The following is a 15,005-nucleotide window of genomic DNA, read 5'->3' on the forward strand; positions in this document are numbered from 1 at the left end:
TGTCTTTGCTGTCTACTGGTCTAGAATCCTATTTCCGGAATATAGCGGGAGAATGATTGCATGTCCTTACCTTCTCACCTCGTAGGCTTGGCCCCTAGTCGCTTTTCTAGCATACAAATTATTATTCCGTTTGTCGCATAGTCACTTGGCGGAATTATGATGTCAGATATTGGTGGGAATCGTGAAGCTGGGCCAAACTTGCTCCAGGATGGCATTAATGTATTTGGTGTGTTTGGTACAATGGATATCATGTAAGTCATTAAATTAACGTCGCCGCTCGCGGTCATCTCGGTCTCGGCGACGTTCAGTTTCACGGCGACGCTCAGCTGGTGAGTGGTTACGTTCGACTCGTCGGGGTCGTGGTTCCTCTCCGCGATCATTTTGGTCTCGAACCCGGGAGCGGGATCGTCTCCTACGATGATCTCTATCACGAGACCGGTGCCGGTGGCCATGGTGATGACGGTCTCGATCATGGTCCCTTGTATGATACCTGTCTCGATCATCCTGATGTCTCCGATGTCTTCGCTCGTTGTCTCGGCCACGTTCATCACTGCGATCTCTGCGTCTCTCTCGGTGGGGGCTTCGGCTGCGATCACGCCTGTGTCTTCGACTTCCGTGCGATTCTCTCTCTGTTTCTTTCGCACCAGCCTCATCTGGATTTACCGGTGTCTTTGCATTTCCTCCTAGTGGAGTCAAGTTGGCGTTTTCTTCGGCTTTGGGTGGGATTGGTAGTCCGAGTGCGCGGGCCATTGCTTCCTCCTCTGCGTCCTTGACACGCTGGAGCTCTTCGCGTTGCTGTCGGGCTCGTTCCTCCTCGGCCTCTGCGTCGCCCTTGGCATACCATGATAGATCACGATTCTGTTGCCATCGACCCACAGGCGCCATCACCGAATGGCCCAGGTAGTTTTCGCGGTGGCTCGAGTTTTTGACATCGGACCATTTGAACTCGTCGCGGCCGCCGCTGTGAGGATGATTTGATTAGTTCGCTGAGGACAACGAGCAACAGATGAAAGGCAAACAATGGAGTCACTCACCGGCTGCCTTCTTTCCGGACTCCTGCAACCAAGTCCATCTTTGACAGGTGAGGAGTGGTGTTGGAGATGGGGAGAAGTCGCTGAAAGCTTGTGACAAGCAAGACCGCGGAGGAAGGCGGTGAGCGAGTGGATTTCATCATCGGCTGCTCCACATTGCCCGATCCCCCGCTGTCGCTGATAATAACGACCCTCCATGTTTGGGCTTGATCATGTTCTTCTGTAATTATCCCTTGGCCTTCTCTTCCTTCTCTTCAGAGCTACTAGTTCTTGGCAATGACAACGTTACTCCCGACGCTCCGTGCTCCCTTTCTTTTCTTCTCCGACCTTCCCCACGCAGATCCGCGGACATACTACAGCCCAAGCTCCGTCATTGGCGAGAAGCACCTTTAACCTCCGGGACATGGCCGTTTACAGCCCTGGAAGCTCGGAGTCGGAGGTCTTCCTTGTCAAGGACTCCATCAGACCTCGATTCCAAGCTTTAAATGTTGAAAAGGAAGGACAACGAGTGCGTAATATGCCCTACATGTATCACGTGAGGGAATCCAACTAACGAGGACAGTTCTCCGTGTAGGTGTAGATGGCCATTGCTGGTCGAGTCTGAAATATACTGATAGATCTGGATAGGAAAAATGATATCCTAGGCCCCCCAGTGGCCACCTGGAGAAGTAATCTAGTCAGCTCATTGCCGAAGCTATTGTGCCTGATCTCCCGTCGCTGACTTATTCAATAGGCGGCTTCCTCCCAGCGGCGCAACCTTCTGTTCGTGGCACATGGAAGTGATATCTATGTCTGGATACCATCGGGCCCTTTTCAGCTCTTGGGGTCTCAGGCTGAGATGGTTATCAAACCAATCATGAAGCACCCTCAGGCGGACGGTTATATCGATCCGGCGAACCCACATACCATCAACAACATCCTTGTGGATGATCTGGGTCGTGATGAGGTCTTGCTGTTGGCGACCGATTCTGGGAACGTTTGCGGATACCATGTCGAAGCAATCTTCTCCGCCGTGAAACGATGCGCTAAAAGTGGATATAAACGGCCATTCGATGGTGCAGAAGTGACTCCATTCTTTGTGGAAAATGTCGGAATGAGTGCCTGGGGCCTTGCAACCCATAAGTTTGCTCGTCTGATTGCTGTTAGTGCAAATACTGGCCAGATCACAGTCTATGCATTTGCCTTGGTGGACCCGTCATCGGAAGGCATGGATGATCCTTCCTCAGATCCCGATTCAGACGGCTTGAACGCGAACCAGTCCGACCAGACCTGGGTTTCCATTCATAACATCAAGCAGCTACGAGAATTACAGAGGTCTATGCCTCGTAACCATCGTTCCCGCAACCTACGCTTGACATATAGAGGCCACTTCGACAATATCCCGCACGTATCCTTTGCCAACTTTGACTTGGATTCGAATGGCTTCTGGATGGCTAGCACCGATATCAGTAACCGAGTCATTATTTGGAGAATCTGGGATGACCTGGGTCCATACAGGGTATATTATCCTGGCCACCCGTTGAACAATCCTCCTCAGAGAGGATGGACTGTCATACCTCTGGACCCAAGAACCTTCAAACGACACCAAAGGAAAGAGGATGCATGTGGGTGTCAACCGGGCTCGATTCTCCTCGCGTCGAGAACGATTCTAGATGTATCTAGAGCCATCCAAGATGTATCAGATGCGTCGCAAATATTTGTATTTGGCAGTGTCAACTCCAGACGCCCTGGCACTCTAGATCGCCGAGTTCAGTGTCTGCCTGATGCCATCTTTTCGCGTGAATCCAGGGTGAATCAGAACTCTCGAACGAGTCTAGAGTCAGTCTTGGAGTCCAGCAATACTATTAGCGACAAGGACAGGGCTGCGTCCGAAGGGCAAAGTCCCAGTGGTTCAGAAGTCGAAGATGCATTGAGCGACGTTGCGAGCGACTCGTCAGACCATGTGATACGGATTAAACGACCCCTTGCAAGCCTTTTCGAGGAGGAGAGCGACCAGCATCGCGCATCACCATGTCTCCATCCGGACTACATCTATGACCTGGAGGGTTTCTCCGACAACAACCTCAAGCTTTTCACGGAAAGGCCTATGCATCGTAAGTGTCACTAAGAATAGCAAAATTCATTGCGAACAGGATAAGCTAACTTCAACCGCGGCAGCCATACATCCTCCCCAATTCTTTCCTACCATCCACTTTTCCGAGCACCATATAAGCATGGCACCTTACCCGATCGACTCAGACTACCATCTCCTCAACCGAAATACTCTTTTTCAACGCTTCTCTTTCACTGTCGAGATGAGCTCCGCCTGCGATCGCTTCAACATGGTCAAGTACGTTCCCGAGCTTGGGATCGTGGTTGCAGCGTCGCAGAAAGGCCGCGCGGCGATTATATCACTTACTTGGCAAGAAGAGATCGGTTATGCATTTCGCCTTGACTGGGTCGTTCCGTTCCACACTCAAGAGCGTACCGATGAACGGCCTATGATCCCACTCCTTGGCATGGCTGTCAGTCCTATGCCAGGGTATGAAATCCCGCCAGATGTCCCCTGCATCCCGCGTGGCGTTGACCCCGATGATTGGCTGCAATTCAACTACCGTATCCTCAACCCTGAAGATGACGACACCCCTTCTTCGCCCTCATCTACAACACCGGATCCTTCCGTATTAAAACCCACTGCTCACCCAGACTCCACTCATTCTACACACAGCCCGCAGTCTGCTAGCAACGACGATAATGATGACGACGAGGCCTCACAGTCGCCATCTGGAGCCGAATCTACATCAGATGAACCACCCTCGGACACCCATTCCAATACGACAGAATCGACCCATATCCCCGGGAACTATACCCTCCCAGAACTTCACGCCCATGCCTCAAGCGCTTATCACCCTCAGGAACAATGGCACGGCTGGCATCCATCCCGCCACTACAGATTGATGTTGCTGTATTGTGACCATACGGTGATGAGCTATGAATTCTGGCACGACTGGAAGGACTGAACTACATTCTTGGTGATTGAGAACTGGTTTCCACACCTACATTTCCTTTAGTTGCATTTAAGTATTTGCCATTGTACGAATACAAGCATGCTCCAGCCATACAATTCTCTTGTGGTAAGCGAGCGATCGAACTCCATTGTTTGAATTTGTTCAGCAGTCACTTAGGATACACCTAGCAGAACTCAAGTCATAAAGTTCTGGTTCATGGGGAAGCGAATAGCTTTGGATTATGTACAAAATGTATTCAGATCCTTGTGGTCAAGAAACATGAATCAATCAGCAGGATTGGCGGGTAAGATCAGCTGCGACACGCCGCCAGAAATAGTCACAGTATGTTTCTGAGCAACCGTCTTATCACTTCGCACGCGATCCTCGACAGTCCCCAGACTTCTCGCATACATCGGGAAAGACCCGCCTGCAACAATCAGCCTCACCCTCGTGCCCACCCGGAACCGATGCGCGCAATCTTGCAGCTCTAAAATGAGAGGCTGAGACGTATCACGCGAAGGTTCAAGCGCCCGGTATAGCTGCGTGATATTATGGGATACACCATAAGCGTCGACTTCGCTGATTCGCACGAACAGATCCGCGAAGGGCGGGTCGCTTTCATGGATTAGATGAACGGATAGGGCGCCCAGAACCTCGAGGTCTTCCGAGAGAGGCTCGCTTGTGAAGACTAGCACGTCTGATCGATCTGCATAGGCGCTATCGTCTACCCGTCCACCGGCAGACATTTGATTGCCGCCAATACTTGGGGTAGGAGCTAGGGGATCGAAGATGAAAGATGCTGGGCTTGCGTCTGGCACGGGCGGCTTGAATCCAAGGCTGTTGTTTTCTTGTAGATATAAAGTCTTCGATTCAGTCGGTGGGGGCCAAGTAGGCATCGATCGCCATTGTTCAGAGCCAGTGACAAAGATGCGAGCTGGTGGATGTTTGTATTTTCCATCTTTGGTAAGATGCTCACCGAGGAAATCTAATTTGTCTGGGACTGAGTACAGACCCGAGCCCTGAACGTGCGTCCATGGGCCAACGATCAGGCTCACATTAACACCTCGCTCATGCAAATACTTGAACTGGTGGATCGTCTGGGTTGTGAATGTATCATACCAGCCACTGATCAGCAAAATGGGAATCTTCGCCCGCTCAAGAGCAACGTGGTGTCGGCGCGAGGTCCAGTAGACATCATCAACATCGGGATGTTGGAGATACTCGAACAGCCACGGAGCCCTGTCACCAAAGTATTTCTGCAAACTATCTTCCAACGGTAGACCACCGACCGCTCGTTCAAGCTCTGGCGACCGCAAAAAGCTCAAGCCTGGTATGTTTGCCAGTCGGGAGAGGAAACTGCTCTTCTCGTCATCTCTCTTAGACATCATATCACTCCAAGAGGCGCGATCAAGACGGAAAGAACCCGTTCCCCACGCATGCCAGGCCTGGTCATGAGGCGCAACGGGGATTACCGCAGCGACGCAGTCAGTGGGTGGGTCATGTAACAGCGCCCACTGGCTGTAGCCAAGATAAGAGGGGCCCAGAGTCGCAAAGGAGCCATGATACCAGGGCTGCTGGCGCATCCACACCACGATATCCTGGCTATCAGACTGTTCATTACTGCCAGGATCAAACACGCCGCCGGAGCCAGACGTGCCTCGCGTGCTCACGAAGAGGGCTTGGAAGCCTCGGGCAGCGAAGACACGGGCATTGAGGAAGGAGATACCCGCGCCGCGACCGTAGCAACACTGGATCAATATCAGGCCAGTTGGTGTTTCCCTTTCCCCATGGGGTAATTCTGGTTCGTAGAAGTCGGCAGCTAGTTCGATGCCGTCTCGCATCGGGATTTGGATGGCTTGGGTCGTGTAGCTGCATGTTTCGGGGCCTGCGCCGACGTAGCGGGTTCCTAGATAGTCGAGTACAGCTCCTGCAAAGCTGCGTTTTACTGGTGGTTCTATCATAGTGATATTATGTACAGTTTATGATGAGAATATCTCCACGGGGTGCAGGAAGTGCGAGAATAAGCTGTCGACATGGCCGATGACGTGGATGCCTAGTCGAGGCGATGCGCTGGGGCCTCCTGGAGATCGTCCATCGTGAGATGGATCGGGAAGGCTGCCCCGCACCTGCACATTCAAGCTTGGGGTATAGAATGTAGATTCCATGAAGAACAAGAAAAGAAAGGACGGATACATGAAGGGTACAGAGTAGTTCAATACTGCATGAACTAGTAGGTGTACATAAGTGTGGACTGGACGAATCGGGTTGGAACCATCACTCCACTGATGCCTCCTGCGACCTCGATCTACTGTCCAGCATGCCAATTTCACAATTCCAAATTTGTATTTCAAATGTTGATGGCATTGGCAGTTCATTGGGTCCCTTTTCTCACAAGTTTCCGCAGATGCAATAAATGGCTCCCGAAAACGCAGGCTTGGGCTCAATAGGTCGATCCTATTTGTCATTATTATGCCCAGCCTATCTGATAGAATTCAGGGGCGCAAAAGAAGCACTGTCGAACGCCAAGAATCCATTTTCAAGGCTCTGGGTGGACTGAATGACTGGTCAAAGATCGGAAGATGTCCAATTCCGTACGAACACCAGCCCCACCGAGATCCGCCGAGGCTGATAAGTAGATCAACAGGACCATGGGACCTAACAAGATCCATTATGCATGAACCATCGACACTATCTGGACGAACTGGATCTTATAAACACAAACCTGGCTAATCAGACTGCCCGAGAAGCTCCGAACTTTTCCAATAGAGGTCTCATAATATAAATAGCATGTGCACTGGTTTTCTTCTATGATCTTCTTAACATGCCCAACCTTGCAACGTCCATATCTGATCTTCTCAATAAACAAAACAAAATGGTCGAAGTCACGACCTCTCTAATAATCAATGATGTCACTATGCAAGGCAGCGGTGTTTACAGCGCTCATTCAGATCTCCAGCATGAGGCCATGCTCCAAGCTTTACCTTTGATCGAGAAGGCTGCAAAGGCAATGGAAACGCATATAGCTGGTCAAGTTCTGACAGTGGCAGAGTATGGAGCAGCACAAGGGGCAAACTCGTAAGTGAATATCTAATCCAAAAGACAGGTCGCTTCTATCTAAGCCCTGTTCAGGATAGAGCCACTAGAAAAAATCACAAAGTCGATCCCACCAGAGAATCTACAAATCTTGTTCAACGACAAAGCAAATAACGATTTCAACACCTTGTCCTCCACAATTACAGAATGGAGAAAGAGATTCACCAAGCCCTCTTTCATTGGAATGATCCTCGGAAGTTTCTACGATCAAATTCTCCCAGCAAGCTCCGTCGACCTCGGCTTTTCGCTATCATCCGTCCAACACCTGAGCACAACACAGCCAATGATGGACGAAAATCTGCAGCGGATCCCTAACGCAGACAGACTCCTCCAAGAACAAGCTCATAAAGATCTGCTCAGATTCCTCTGCCAACGAGCAATAGAGACCAAACCTGGAGGATCACTGGTGCTTTCCTTCCCGAGTAAATCAAACTCCGGACAATCGGATCTCGTTGGGCCCACTACTTCAATTTTCGGTGCATTAAAGATCATGTTCGCCGAAGGCAAAGTGTCAAAGAAAGTCCTTTCCTCACTTAACGAACCTCTCTACAACCGCAGCATGGAAGACGTGCAATCTACGCTGAGTCAAGTCAACGAGCTTTGGAATATGAGAGAGTGTTTCGAGAGTCGGGTCATACACCCTGCTTATCTGGAGCTGCAAAAAGCGAAGAGTGACAGGGGTCTAATTAGTGACGAGGCGGCTTGGAAGTATACGCATGCCATCATTGACTGGGTCATGGCTGTCGTTGCGGGTTACCTTCTCAAGGCGCTGATGGATGGGGATCCGGAGAACTACTCGGAAGAGAAAGGAAGTGAGATTGTGGCGGAGTGGATCAAGAAAATAAAGGAGTTCTATTTTGACCATTTTAAGGGGGAAGAGGTTTCAATGTCCTTTATTCATGTTTGGTTGCAGAGGAAATGAAGTGGAGAGAAGATTGCTATCCATGCAGTGAGGGATATTTCCCTCGGGGGAGTCGGCGTAGGCAATTGATTTAATCACAAATTCATCATCACCATCCAATACCCACCGCTATAAATACTACAGTCGGCGCTTTATCCTACAGCCAGGGAACCGCGGATAGGTTACTACTATAGAAGCGATCTGCGCAGAGAGGTATTCGCTACCGCTATATATAATCTTTAAGGGCAAGGTTACTATTGCGGGTTGGTTTTAAAACCTACCAAGAGACTAGGGGTTTAAGGTCTCGAATAACGGCTAGACTACTGATAAGATTAGCTTACGTTAGCTACAAAAGCTATTTATCCCATCAACGAATTCGCGCGTACACGGCCGGTTTCGACTATTGATTCTTGACGGCCACAGGAGCCACCTTACGCCCCAATTCGACCGAATTTGCGCAGAGAATGATATTATTCCTCTTTGTATACCTACGCATTCTTCACATTTACTACAACTGCTTAATGTTAGGTGCTTTGCAGTGCTTAAGCGCGCGTACGGTCGCTTTATAAGCGATCTTACGCGTAGAGGAGATAACCATATCGACAAGTTCAATTTCTTAGATAACTACTAATGCGCACGGCTAGAGGCCCTTTAAAAGCTAGCTATTATTTAAAATAGCTTCACAGCTAGTAGCCTAGTACCAATCGATGCAGAAAGACTGCTTACAAAGCTTAATATCTCTCTACGGACACCAACACCGCTAGGTAGCCGGCTAGACAGTAGATCTAGCTAATTCACGCCAAAAACACCTAGAACCGTGGTTCAGCTACAAAAGCAAGCTTCCATACTTAAAGACCTGCTAAAGTAGCTGTCGAATAGCCCTCCGAGCCTATCAAACACTATGATATATCAGATCATCAAGGGCCACTACATAGCGCTACTCGCGCTACTAGCGCAAGAAAACGCGAATCTCCGCGCAGCGAATAAGAAGGTGGTAAAGAAGCGCACTCGGTCGACTAAGTAGATACCCTGCGAAGAGGGTTTGACCGTCGAAGAGGGCCTACAGCTACTTACGCAGCTAGATTTACCAGAAGAATCACCTGCGGTAGATTCCTATGCGCAGGGCGAATTGCCTATTCAGGCAGACTAACCGGCAAAGAGGGCTCCCCCAAGGTGTACTGGATGCAGGGAGATTGGCCACAAGATAAATTCATGTAAAAATCGCTATATTTAGATTAATTAATGCGTTTTAGTTGAGATATTCTGGTTTGAAATTCTATAATGGGGGTAGGTGACCCGCTCGGTGGTGAATTACGTTATTACCACTGATAACTTGACTAACTAGTTAACTAACGCATCTAAAAACGGTACATTACTAGGTAGCCTTCAAGAGGCCGTCGAATCCCTAGAGCTACCTAGTAGTATACCGGGTATTCGTATACTAGGGTATTCGTATACTATGTATTGCGCATATTATACAGCTTAGTTTGAAGGAGCTTTTTGGTCAGATGGACGCGAACCCGCGAAACGAGAGGGAAGAGATTGAATGGACTGAGGGAGGGCATAAGGCCCGGCAAGAGAATATAAAGTCGTGGATACTCTGAATAAGGCCTGGCTCTCTCTAATCTCTCGCTCTTTTCTCTCTTTCTTTACTAAATACTATCTTCTAGGTTCGGAAGGTAGCAGTCTATATCAACAAAAGTCCTCAGCGCCGCGAGAGCTTCATAAAACTTCAGACAAAAGAGCCAAAGCTCATGCCTATACAAGATGTTCGGACATGATGGAATTCAACGTTCCTTATGCTCCGGGGTGCCTGGCAGTTACAGCCTGCCTTTGATGACTTTTGTGTCTAATTCAACCTTGCTGATATGAAGATGGACAGAGATGAATAGCGATAGTTGACTATCTTCTGTCAATAACCTATCCCTTCTTCAAATTCGCATCGTCTCTTTCAGCAACTACAGATATGACTATTCATAACATCTTTGGTATCTATAACACCCTATTCACACATATTGATAAGGCGAAAGCGCAGCTAGCGCGAAAGAAGGTTGGTTGGAAGAGGGTGATAAAGTCCGCACTTGACCGTGCGCGAGATAAGCTTACAGAGTATTATGGAAAGACTGATAATATCCCTGGCGATCTCTATGCAATTAGGACTATCTTGGGACCATGAAACAAGCTAGAGTTCTTTACATCATCATAATGGGAACCTTACTGAGGGCCACGCTATAATAAGTCACTAGAGGCTTACATCCAGCCTTACCGGCAGTGCTACCAAGAGGCACAGACTACATCAACTCTCTAGCCTACAAGTCAAGACGTCTCTAACATTGATACCCTTCTGAGACCTACTACATCTCTTCAGCCAAAAGTAACGGCTTTACGCGGTATCTTGGAAGGAGCAAGTTGATCTCTATATCTCTTCTTGTATACTTCTCTTATACTAACCTTACTAGGTACCGTCGAAGCAACGCCTCTCGTTTTCTGGAAAGAACACAAAAATGAATATCCTATTCTAACAAGTCCTGCCCGAGACATCCTTACAACACCAGCTAGTGGTTCTGGCGTTGAGCGTTTGTTCAACTCTGCCCGTGATATCTGCCATTATCGCCGGGGCTCACTGAAACCGCAGACCATCAAGGAATTAATGTTGTTTTTGTGTACAACAAAATTCGACCTGCACTCAGAGCAGCTTGCCTTGATTGATGAGTACCATGAGCATTACTGCGCCGCATTTGTTTTTGATCCCATTGGAAATAATGTGGAGGTGGTAAGATCGAATTCACTTGAAGCCCTTTATCTACTGACTCATTTGGATGTTCCAGGCTAGCCATTGCCCCGAAGGCCAAAAGAAGTATTTTGCTACTGTCTTCTCTTTGACACAGGGTTTGGTGCCGGAGAAATGAAAATAATAACTTTGTTATATTTAGGTACCACTAGGTAGCGAATAAGTTGATACCATCATGGCCATGCGTCTTCGGCCAAATTGTTTATTACTCGCCACTTGATCTGCGACACATAAAAGATCCAAATAATTAGCCAGTCTTAGGTCCATTTTAAACTTCACAAAGTCACGCCAGAGAGAGCAACTTTTGAGGTCCAGCCCGTCTTAAGGTAGATTCACGATGCAAGATATGGCTGAATGTTCACAAGCCTTGTGCGCCCCGTCTGCTTTAGCCGCCATCCTCAAGGGTGCTGCCTCGATAGAGAGCAACAACTTCAGTCTTGGCTGCACTTTTCGTATGCTGATTGAGTAAAGCAGACACATTCCTTCGCGCTGTGCTCAAGGCGGACCCGGACAATACACTCTACGACTATAGACTTAAGTGTTGCGTACGTCTGCTGTCAAGGTAAAATGACCCACAACGCAGCTCCTTATGATGTTCAAGGTGTTTATATCCCGTAATATTCCGGTGCGATGAACCTACTGATGCAAAATGGCATCGGCTTGGTCTCTTCTACTTTATCTATTGGATTATCTTGGCTCCCATGGTGGCAAAAGGACTGCTCTTGGATTCAACTGCTATCACTGGACCACACTAGATAATGATCTTAATCATACTTCTGGAAGCTGTTATACCACGCACCACTTCCAGCGTAGAACCAGGGCTTCAATTTATCCATCTCCTCGGCGAAAATGGTAGTTGCAGTGGCATCTTGGTGTAACTATGTCACATGGTAAGCTATTGTCTATAACAATTTCCCGATAGAATACAAACCTCTATACTCTCCCATCCCAAGAAAAACACGGCCAAGCGCCTCTTTTCTGAAATGAGGAGTTTGTTATCTGAGACGGCGACACCGTCGGGGTGGTCGGCATTGATGGAGTATGCCCACTGCCCTCCGACGAATCCCTGCATCTTATAGCAGTCTGTGTATGTCTTGTGCATGGAAGTGCGTAAAGCAGGGTCGGACAATGGGGCATCAGGAGACAGGCGGATAAAGGCCTGCATAAGTATTAGCTATACTGCCGTCGGGACATGTGGAAGGTTGGCTAACAAATTCACAAATTGGAGCTTCGATGCCCCGTGTCAGCTCTTCAAGTTGACTGTGATCGAAATCATACAACATTGTCGTAGGTTCAGCCTGGGTGATGCCCTCCAACCCGACTAGTGCCGGTTTGTCAGCTGCGGTGAAGTTCTGGTGCCATACTACATTACTCATCAGCTGTACGTATTCCAGGTCAAAAGAGGATATTTGAGATGCGTACGTATGATCCAGCAAATCTCATGTCTGTTCTTTGGAAGAGACAAGTACTGGGTTGACGTCATATAGCCTTGGTATTGACGGAATGCGCCAGCGCCAGAAGCATGCTGGCGAAGCTTTGCAACCCCGGGAGAGGCGAGCGTCAAGGACGGCAATAGGGTGAATCGCACAATCTGGACCAACATCTTTTTCCGGTTGGGATGAACTGAATTTGTAAAAGAAAGATGAAGATGATAAAAAATAGTGCCAGTCCAGGTAGCTGTTGAACATCATTTATATTAGGATCCTGTGGGTCCGGCTATTGGTCCAAGTTTGAGCCCCCTGGTAGATTTGGCCTAGAGGCCAGTGATTTGAAATCATAACCCTGATAGCAAAAGGGGGGCGACATGAGCGAGTAACTGAGCGTGACTGGAGCTAGTAAACGCTGATGCCCGCGAGATACCCAAGTATGCTGGATGCTAATCGCAAATCGGACGCTTTTCCTTTTTAGGAAAGCGCGCGGCCTCTGTTACGTCATCAAACCCGTCTCGGCTTCGGAGTTTCTTCATGTCAAAGCGGGCTGAATCGGTATAGACTAGTATACATATAGCTCAATGAGAACTACCGGAACCATCATATGAAAGATTGATTGATTGAAAGAAAGAACCAACTCAGACGAATAGGAAAAGGGGCAGGTTGAGCTGTCCCACGGCGGTGTAACCGAGTATTCAAGTGACAATACCGATGTCGAAGTGTTACCCGCAAATATGTTCATACAAACACGTAGAGAAAATAGGTTGGATATGGACCAATCCCATGTCACTGTAATAAACCTCTCCACTTTTCCACGACACTTTATTACAACCCTCCCATCCTCGATAGCCCAAGTACTACCGCTGAAAGCCCTTCGTGTCGTACCTTTCCAGCCATGGCTTCTGCTTGCTGGACCTGTCGACTGCGGAAGAAAAAATGTGACCGGGCCAGGCCCGTCTGTATGAGCTGTGCCAAGCTACGCATTGGCTGTAACTACAGCCGCGTCAAGCCGGAATGGATGGACGGGTCCGAGAAGCAAGCCGAAATGACCAGGACCATCAAAGCCAGGATAAGGCAAGGCACTGCAGCTGTTGATGATAAGGACTTTGCTGTTCAGGTGTTTCCACTCCGGGAGACTTTATCGTCGCAAAGGCAACCTGAAGAATCTAAGACAGCGACCGGCTCGGACGGTTCGACACCAGGCTTAGACCCCTCGATTACGAACGAGACGGACGATTTCTTGATGTCTTTGTATCTCGACACCGTATTCCCTTGCCTGTTCCCATGGTACCAGCCTCAAACATTGGCCGGCGGTCGCAGTTGGCTGCTAACCATACTGAAGACTCAGCAGGCTGCATTTCACGCCGCCATCAGTCTCAGCGCGTATTATTTCACGCGTTTACTGGCCCGGGATGCGCAACACATTCTCGGCACGCCCTGTGAGCAGGAATTGTGGGATGCCTGGACTAGTCACATGGATCTATCGATGAAGCTGATCAGGCAAGACTTGAGCGACATCAACGTCGGATGCAGGCAAGCAGACATATTTCACTCGACTCGTGTCTTGGACGGCATCGTGCACCTCCTCATCTTTGAAGCCTCCATAGCCAAGACAGGGGATTGGAACTTACACCTTACTGCCGCACTGAGCCAGCTGGACAGTATCTTCCAGGTGCATGGCGTCAAGGATGGCAAATATCACCTACATTCACTCCTCCTCAATATGCAACTGCCGTCTATTTTTAATGGCACCAAACTTGGCCACCACATATGGAGCGCCGATCAAACTTCGTTCCAGTTTTCTACAGCGATTCTTATCTATGCGGATATCATTGCTAGTTTCTGTCTCAGGGAGGCACCTAGGTTGCGACACTGTCACAACTCGTTAATCGCGGGGAGTGGCGGCACTCCCGCTACTCAGGCCGAGCAGCTAATCCACATAGAGCATTACTTTGGATGCTATGGCTGGGCCTTCATCCTAATTGGCGACATTTCTTCCCTAGATGCGTGGAAGCTTGCTACTGTGTTATATGGTGGGGGCGGTCTGGACGAACTTGTAGCTCGTGAGAAAGAGTTGGAGATGAGACTATATCAAGGTCTAGCGAATTTGGGGACAGTGCCTGAGTCATGCAAACTACCAGGAAAGCCGAATCAGTCTGACCAGTATGTCCTCGTCACAAAGTTATGGCTACACGCAGGCTTGATATACTTATCGAACGTTGTGCGCGGATGGCATCCAACGCATCCAGCTATCCGCACTAATATTCACGCGGCATTGAAAATTGTCAAAGTTCTCACTTCGAACTTTGGCCTTCGCTGCCCAATGTGGCCACTCTGTGTTGCTGGCTGCATGGCTACGGACGACGAGGAGCTAGAAGTGAGGCACATCATGACTGAATTGCCGCCAATTCAATCCTTTGGAGCGAACAAGGAGGTTCTCAACATTATGGAGGGTGCCTGGCATCGTCGAGGCCAATTTGAAGATGATCACTGGAATTTAGCAGACCATTTTCGAGATCATGGGCCTAGCATCTTGCTCATTTGACGGTAATAGGCGATGCTACTGCTTTGATGAACCGAGAGGTTATGTTCGAGTGGTTTGTCCTAGGCGTGAGCCTGTTGTTAGAGATAGCAATATGCACCAGCAGCACAGCATAGGGTATCACGTCACTTCATAAAAATATACGAAATACTTCACATGCTAAATGTCGCCACTTCTTATGCCAAATGTGGTACAGCAGTAAGATATTATTTATCAAGTTCGTCGTTAGA

General features: G+C 48.8%; 8 protein-coding genes across 8 annotated transcripts; 5 read left to right on the plus strand and 3 right to left on the minus strand.

Moving 5' to 3' along the window:
• Positions 1-116: 116 nt before the first annotated feature.
• On the minus strand, positions 117-1,072 carry N7458_009938 (MMtag domain-containing protein; the record flags this gene model as incomplete). Its single annotated transcript, XM_056913320.1, has 3 exons — positions 117-586; positions 645-961; positions 1,035-1,072. Coding segments are annotated over 3 exons (825 nt in total), but the record flags the coding sequence as incomplete, so codon positions are not given.
• A 362-nt stretch (positions 1,073-1,434) lies between these two features.
• On the plus strand, positions 1,435-4,030 carry N7458_009939 (uncharacterized protein; the record flags this gene model as incomplete). Its single annotated transcript, XM_056913321.1, has 5 exons — positions 1,435-1,539; positions 1,594-1,601; positions 1,659-1,707; positions 1,765-3,124; positions 3,189-4,030. 5 exons carry the CDS (start codon positions 1,435-1,437, stop codon positions 4,028-4,030), a joined length of 2,364 nt encoding a protein of 787 aa, XP_056762170.1.
• Positions 4,031-4,302: 272 nt separating this feature from the next.
• N7458_009940 (CocE/NonD family hydrolase) lies at positions 4,303-5,979 on the minus strand (the record flags this gene model as incomplete). Its single annotated transcript, XM_056913322.1, has 1 exon — positions 4,303-5,979. The coding sequence occupies one exon, from the start codon at positions 5,977-5,979 to the stop codon at positions 4,303-4,305; it is 1,677 nt and encodes a 558-aa protein (XP_056762171.1).
• Positions 5,980-6,890: 911 nt separating this feature from the next.
• N7458_009941 (S-adenosyl-L-methionine-dependent methyltransferase) lies at positions 6,891-8,033 on the plus strand (the record flags this gene model as incomplete). The annotated part of the gene is made up of 2 exons (XM_056913323.1): positions 6,891-7,093; positions 7,148-8,033. 2 exons carry the CDS (start codon positions 6,891-6,893, stop codon positions 8,031-8,033), a joined length of 1,089 nt encoding a protein of 362 aa, XP_056762172.1.
• A 1,487-nt stretch (positions 8,034-9,520) lies between these two features.
• On the plus strand, positions 9,521-9,849 carry N7458_009942 (uncharacterized protein; the record flags this gene model as incomplete). Its single annotated transcript, XM_056913324.1, has 2 exons — positions 9,521-9,603; positions 9,699-9,849. 2 exons carry the CDS (start codon positions 9,521-9,523, stop codon positions 9,847-9,849), a joined length of 234 nt encoding a protein of 77 aa, XP_056762173.1.
• A 129-nt stretch (positions 9,850-9,978) lies between these two features.
• N7458_009943 (uncharacterized protein) lies at positions 9,979-10,921 on the plus strand (the record flags this gene model as incomplete). Its single annotated transcript, XM_056913325.1, has 4 exons — positions 9,979-10,121; positions 10,329-10,402; positions 10,472-10,785; positions 10,841-10,921. The coding sequence occupies 4 exons, from the start codon at positions 9,979-9,981 to the stop codon at positions 10,919-10,921; spliced, it is 612 nt and encodes a 203-aa protein (XP_056762174.1).
• A 646-nt stretch (positions 10,922-11,567) lies between these two features.
• Positions 11,568-12,406, minus strand: N7458_009944 (uncharacterized protein; the record flags this gene model as incomplete). Its single annotated transcript, XM_056913326.1, has 4 exons — positions 11,568-11,681; positions 11,735-11,962; positions 12,015-12,166; positions 12,226-12,406. The coding sequence occupies 4 exons, from the start codon at positions 12,404-12,406 to the stop codon at positions 11,568-11,570; spliced, it is 675 nt and encodes a 224-aa protein (XP_056762175.1).
• Positions 12,407-13,128: 722 nt separating this feature from the next.
• On the plus strand, positions 13,129-14,778 carry N7458_009945 (Zn(II)2Cys6 transcription factor; the record flags this gene model as incomplete). Its single annotated transcript, XM_056913327.1, has 1 exon — positions 13,129-14,778. One exon carries the CDS (start codon positions 13,129-13,131, stop codon positions 14,776-14,778), a length of 1,650 nt encoding a protein of 549 aa, XP_056762176.1.
• Positions 14,779-15,005: the final 227 nt, after the last annotated feature.

Source organism: Penicillium daleae (assembly GCF_028827525.1).
Source record: "Penicillium daleae strain IBT 16125 chromosome Unknown utg000008l_segment0_segment0, whole genome shotgun sequence".
Classification (NCBI taxonomy): Eukaryota; Fungi; Ascomycota; class Eurotiomycetes; order Eurotiales; family Aspergillaceae; genus Penicillium; species Penicillium daleae.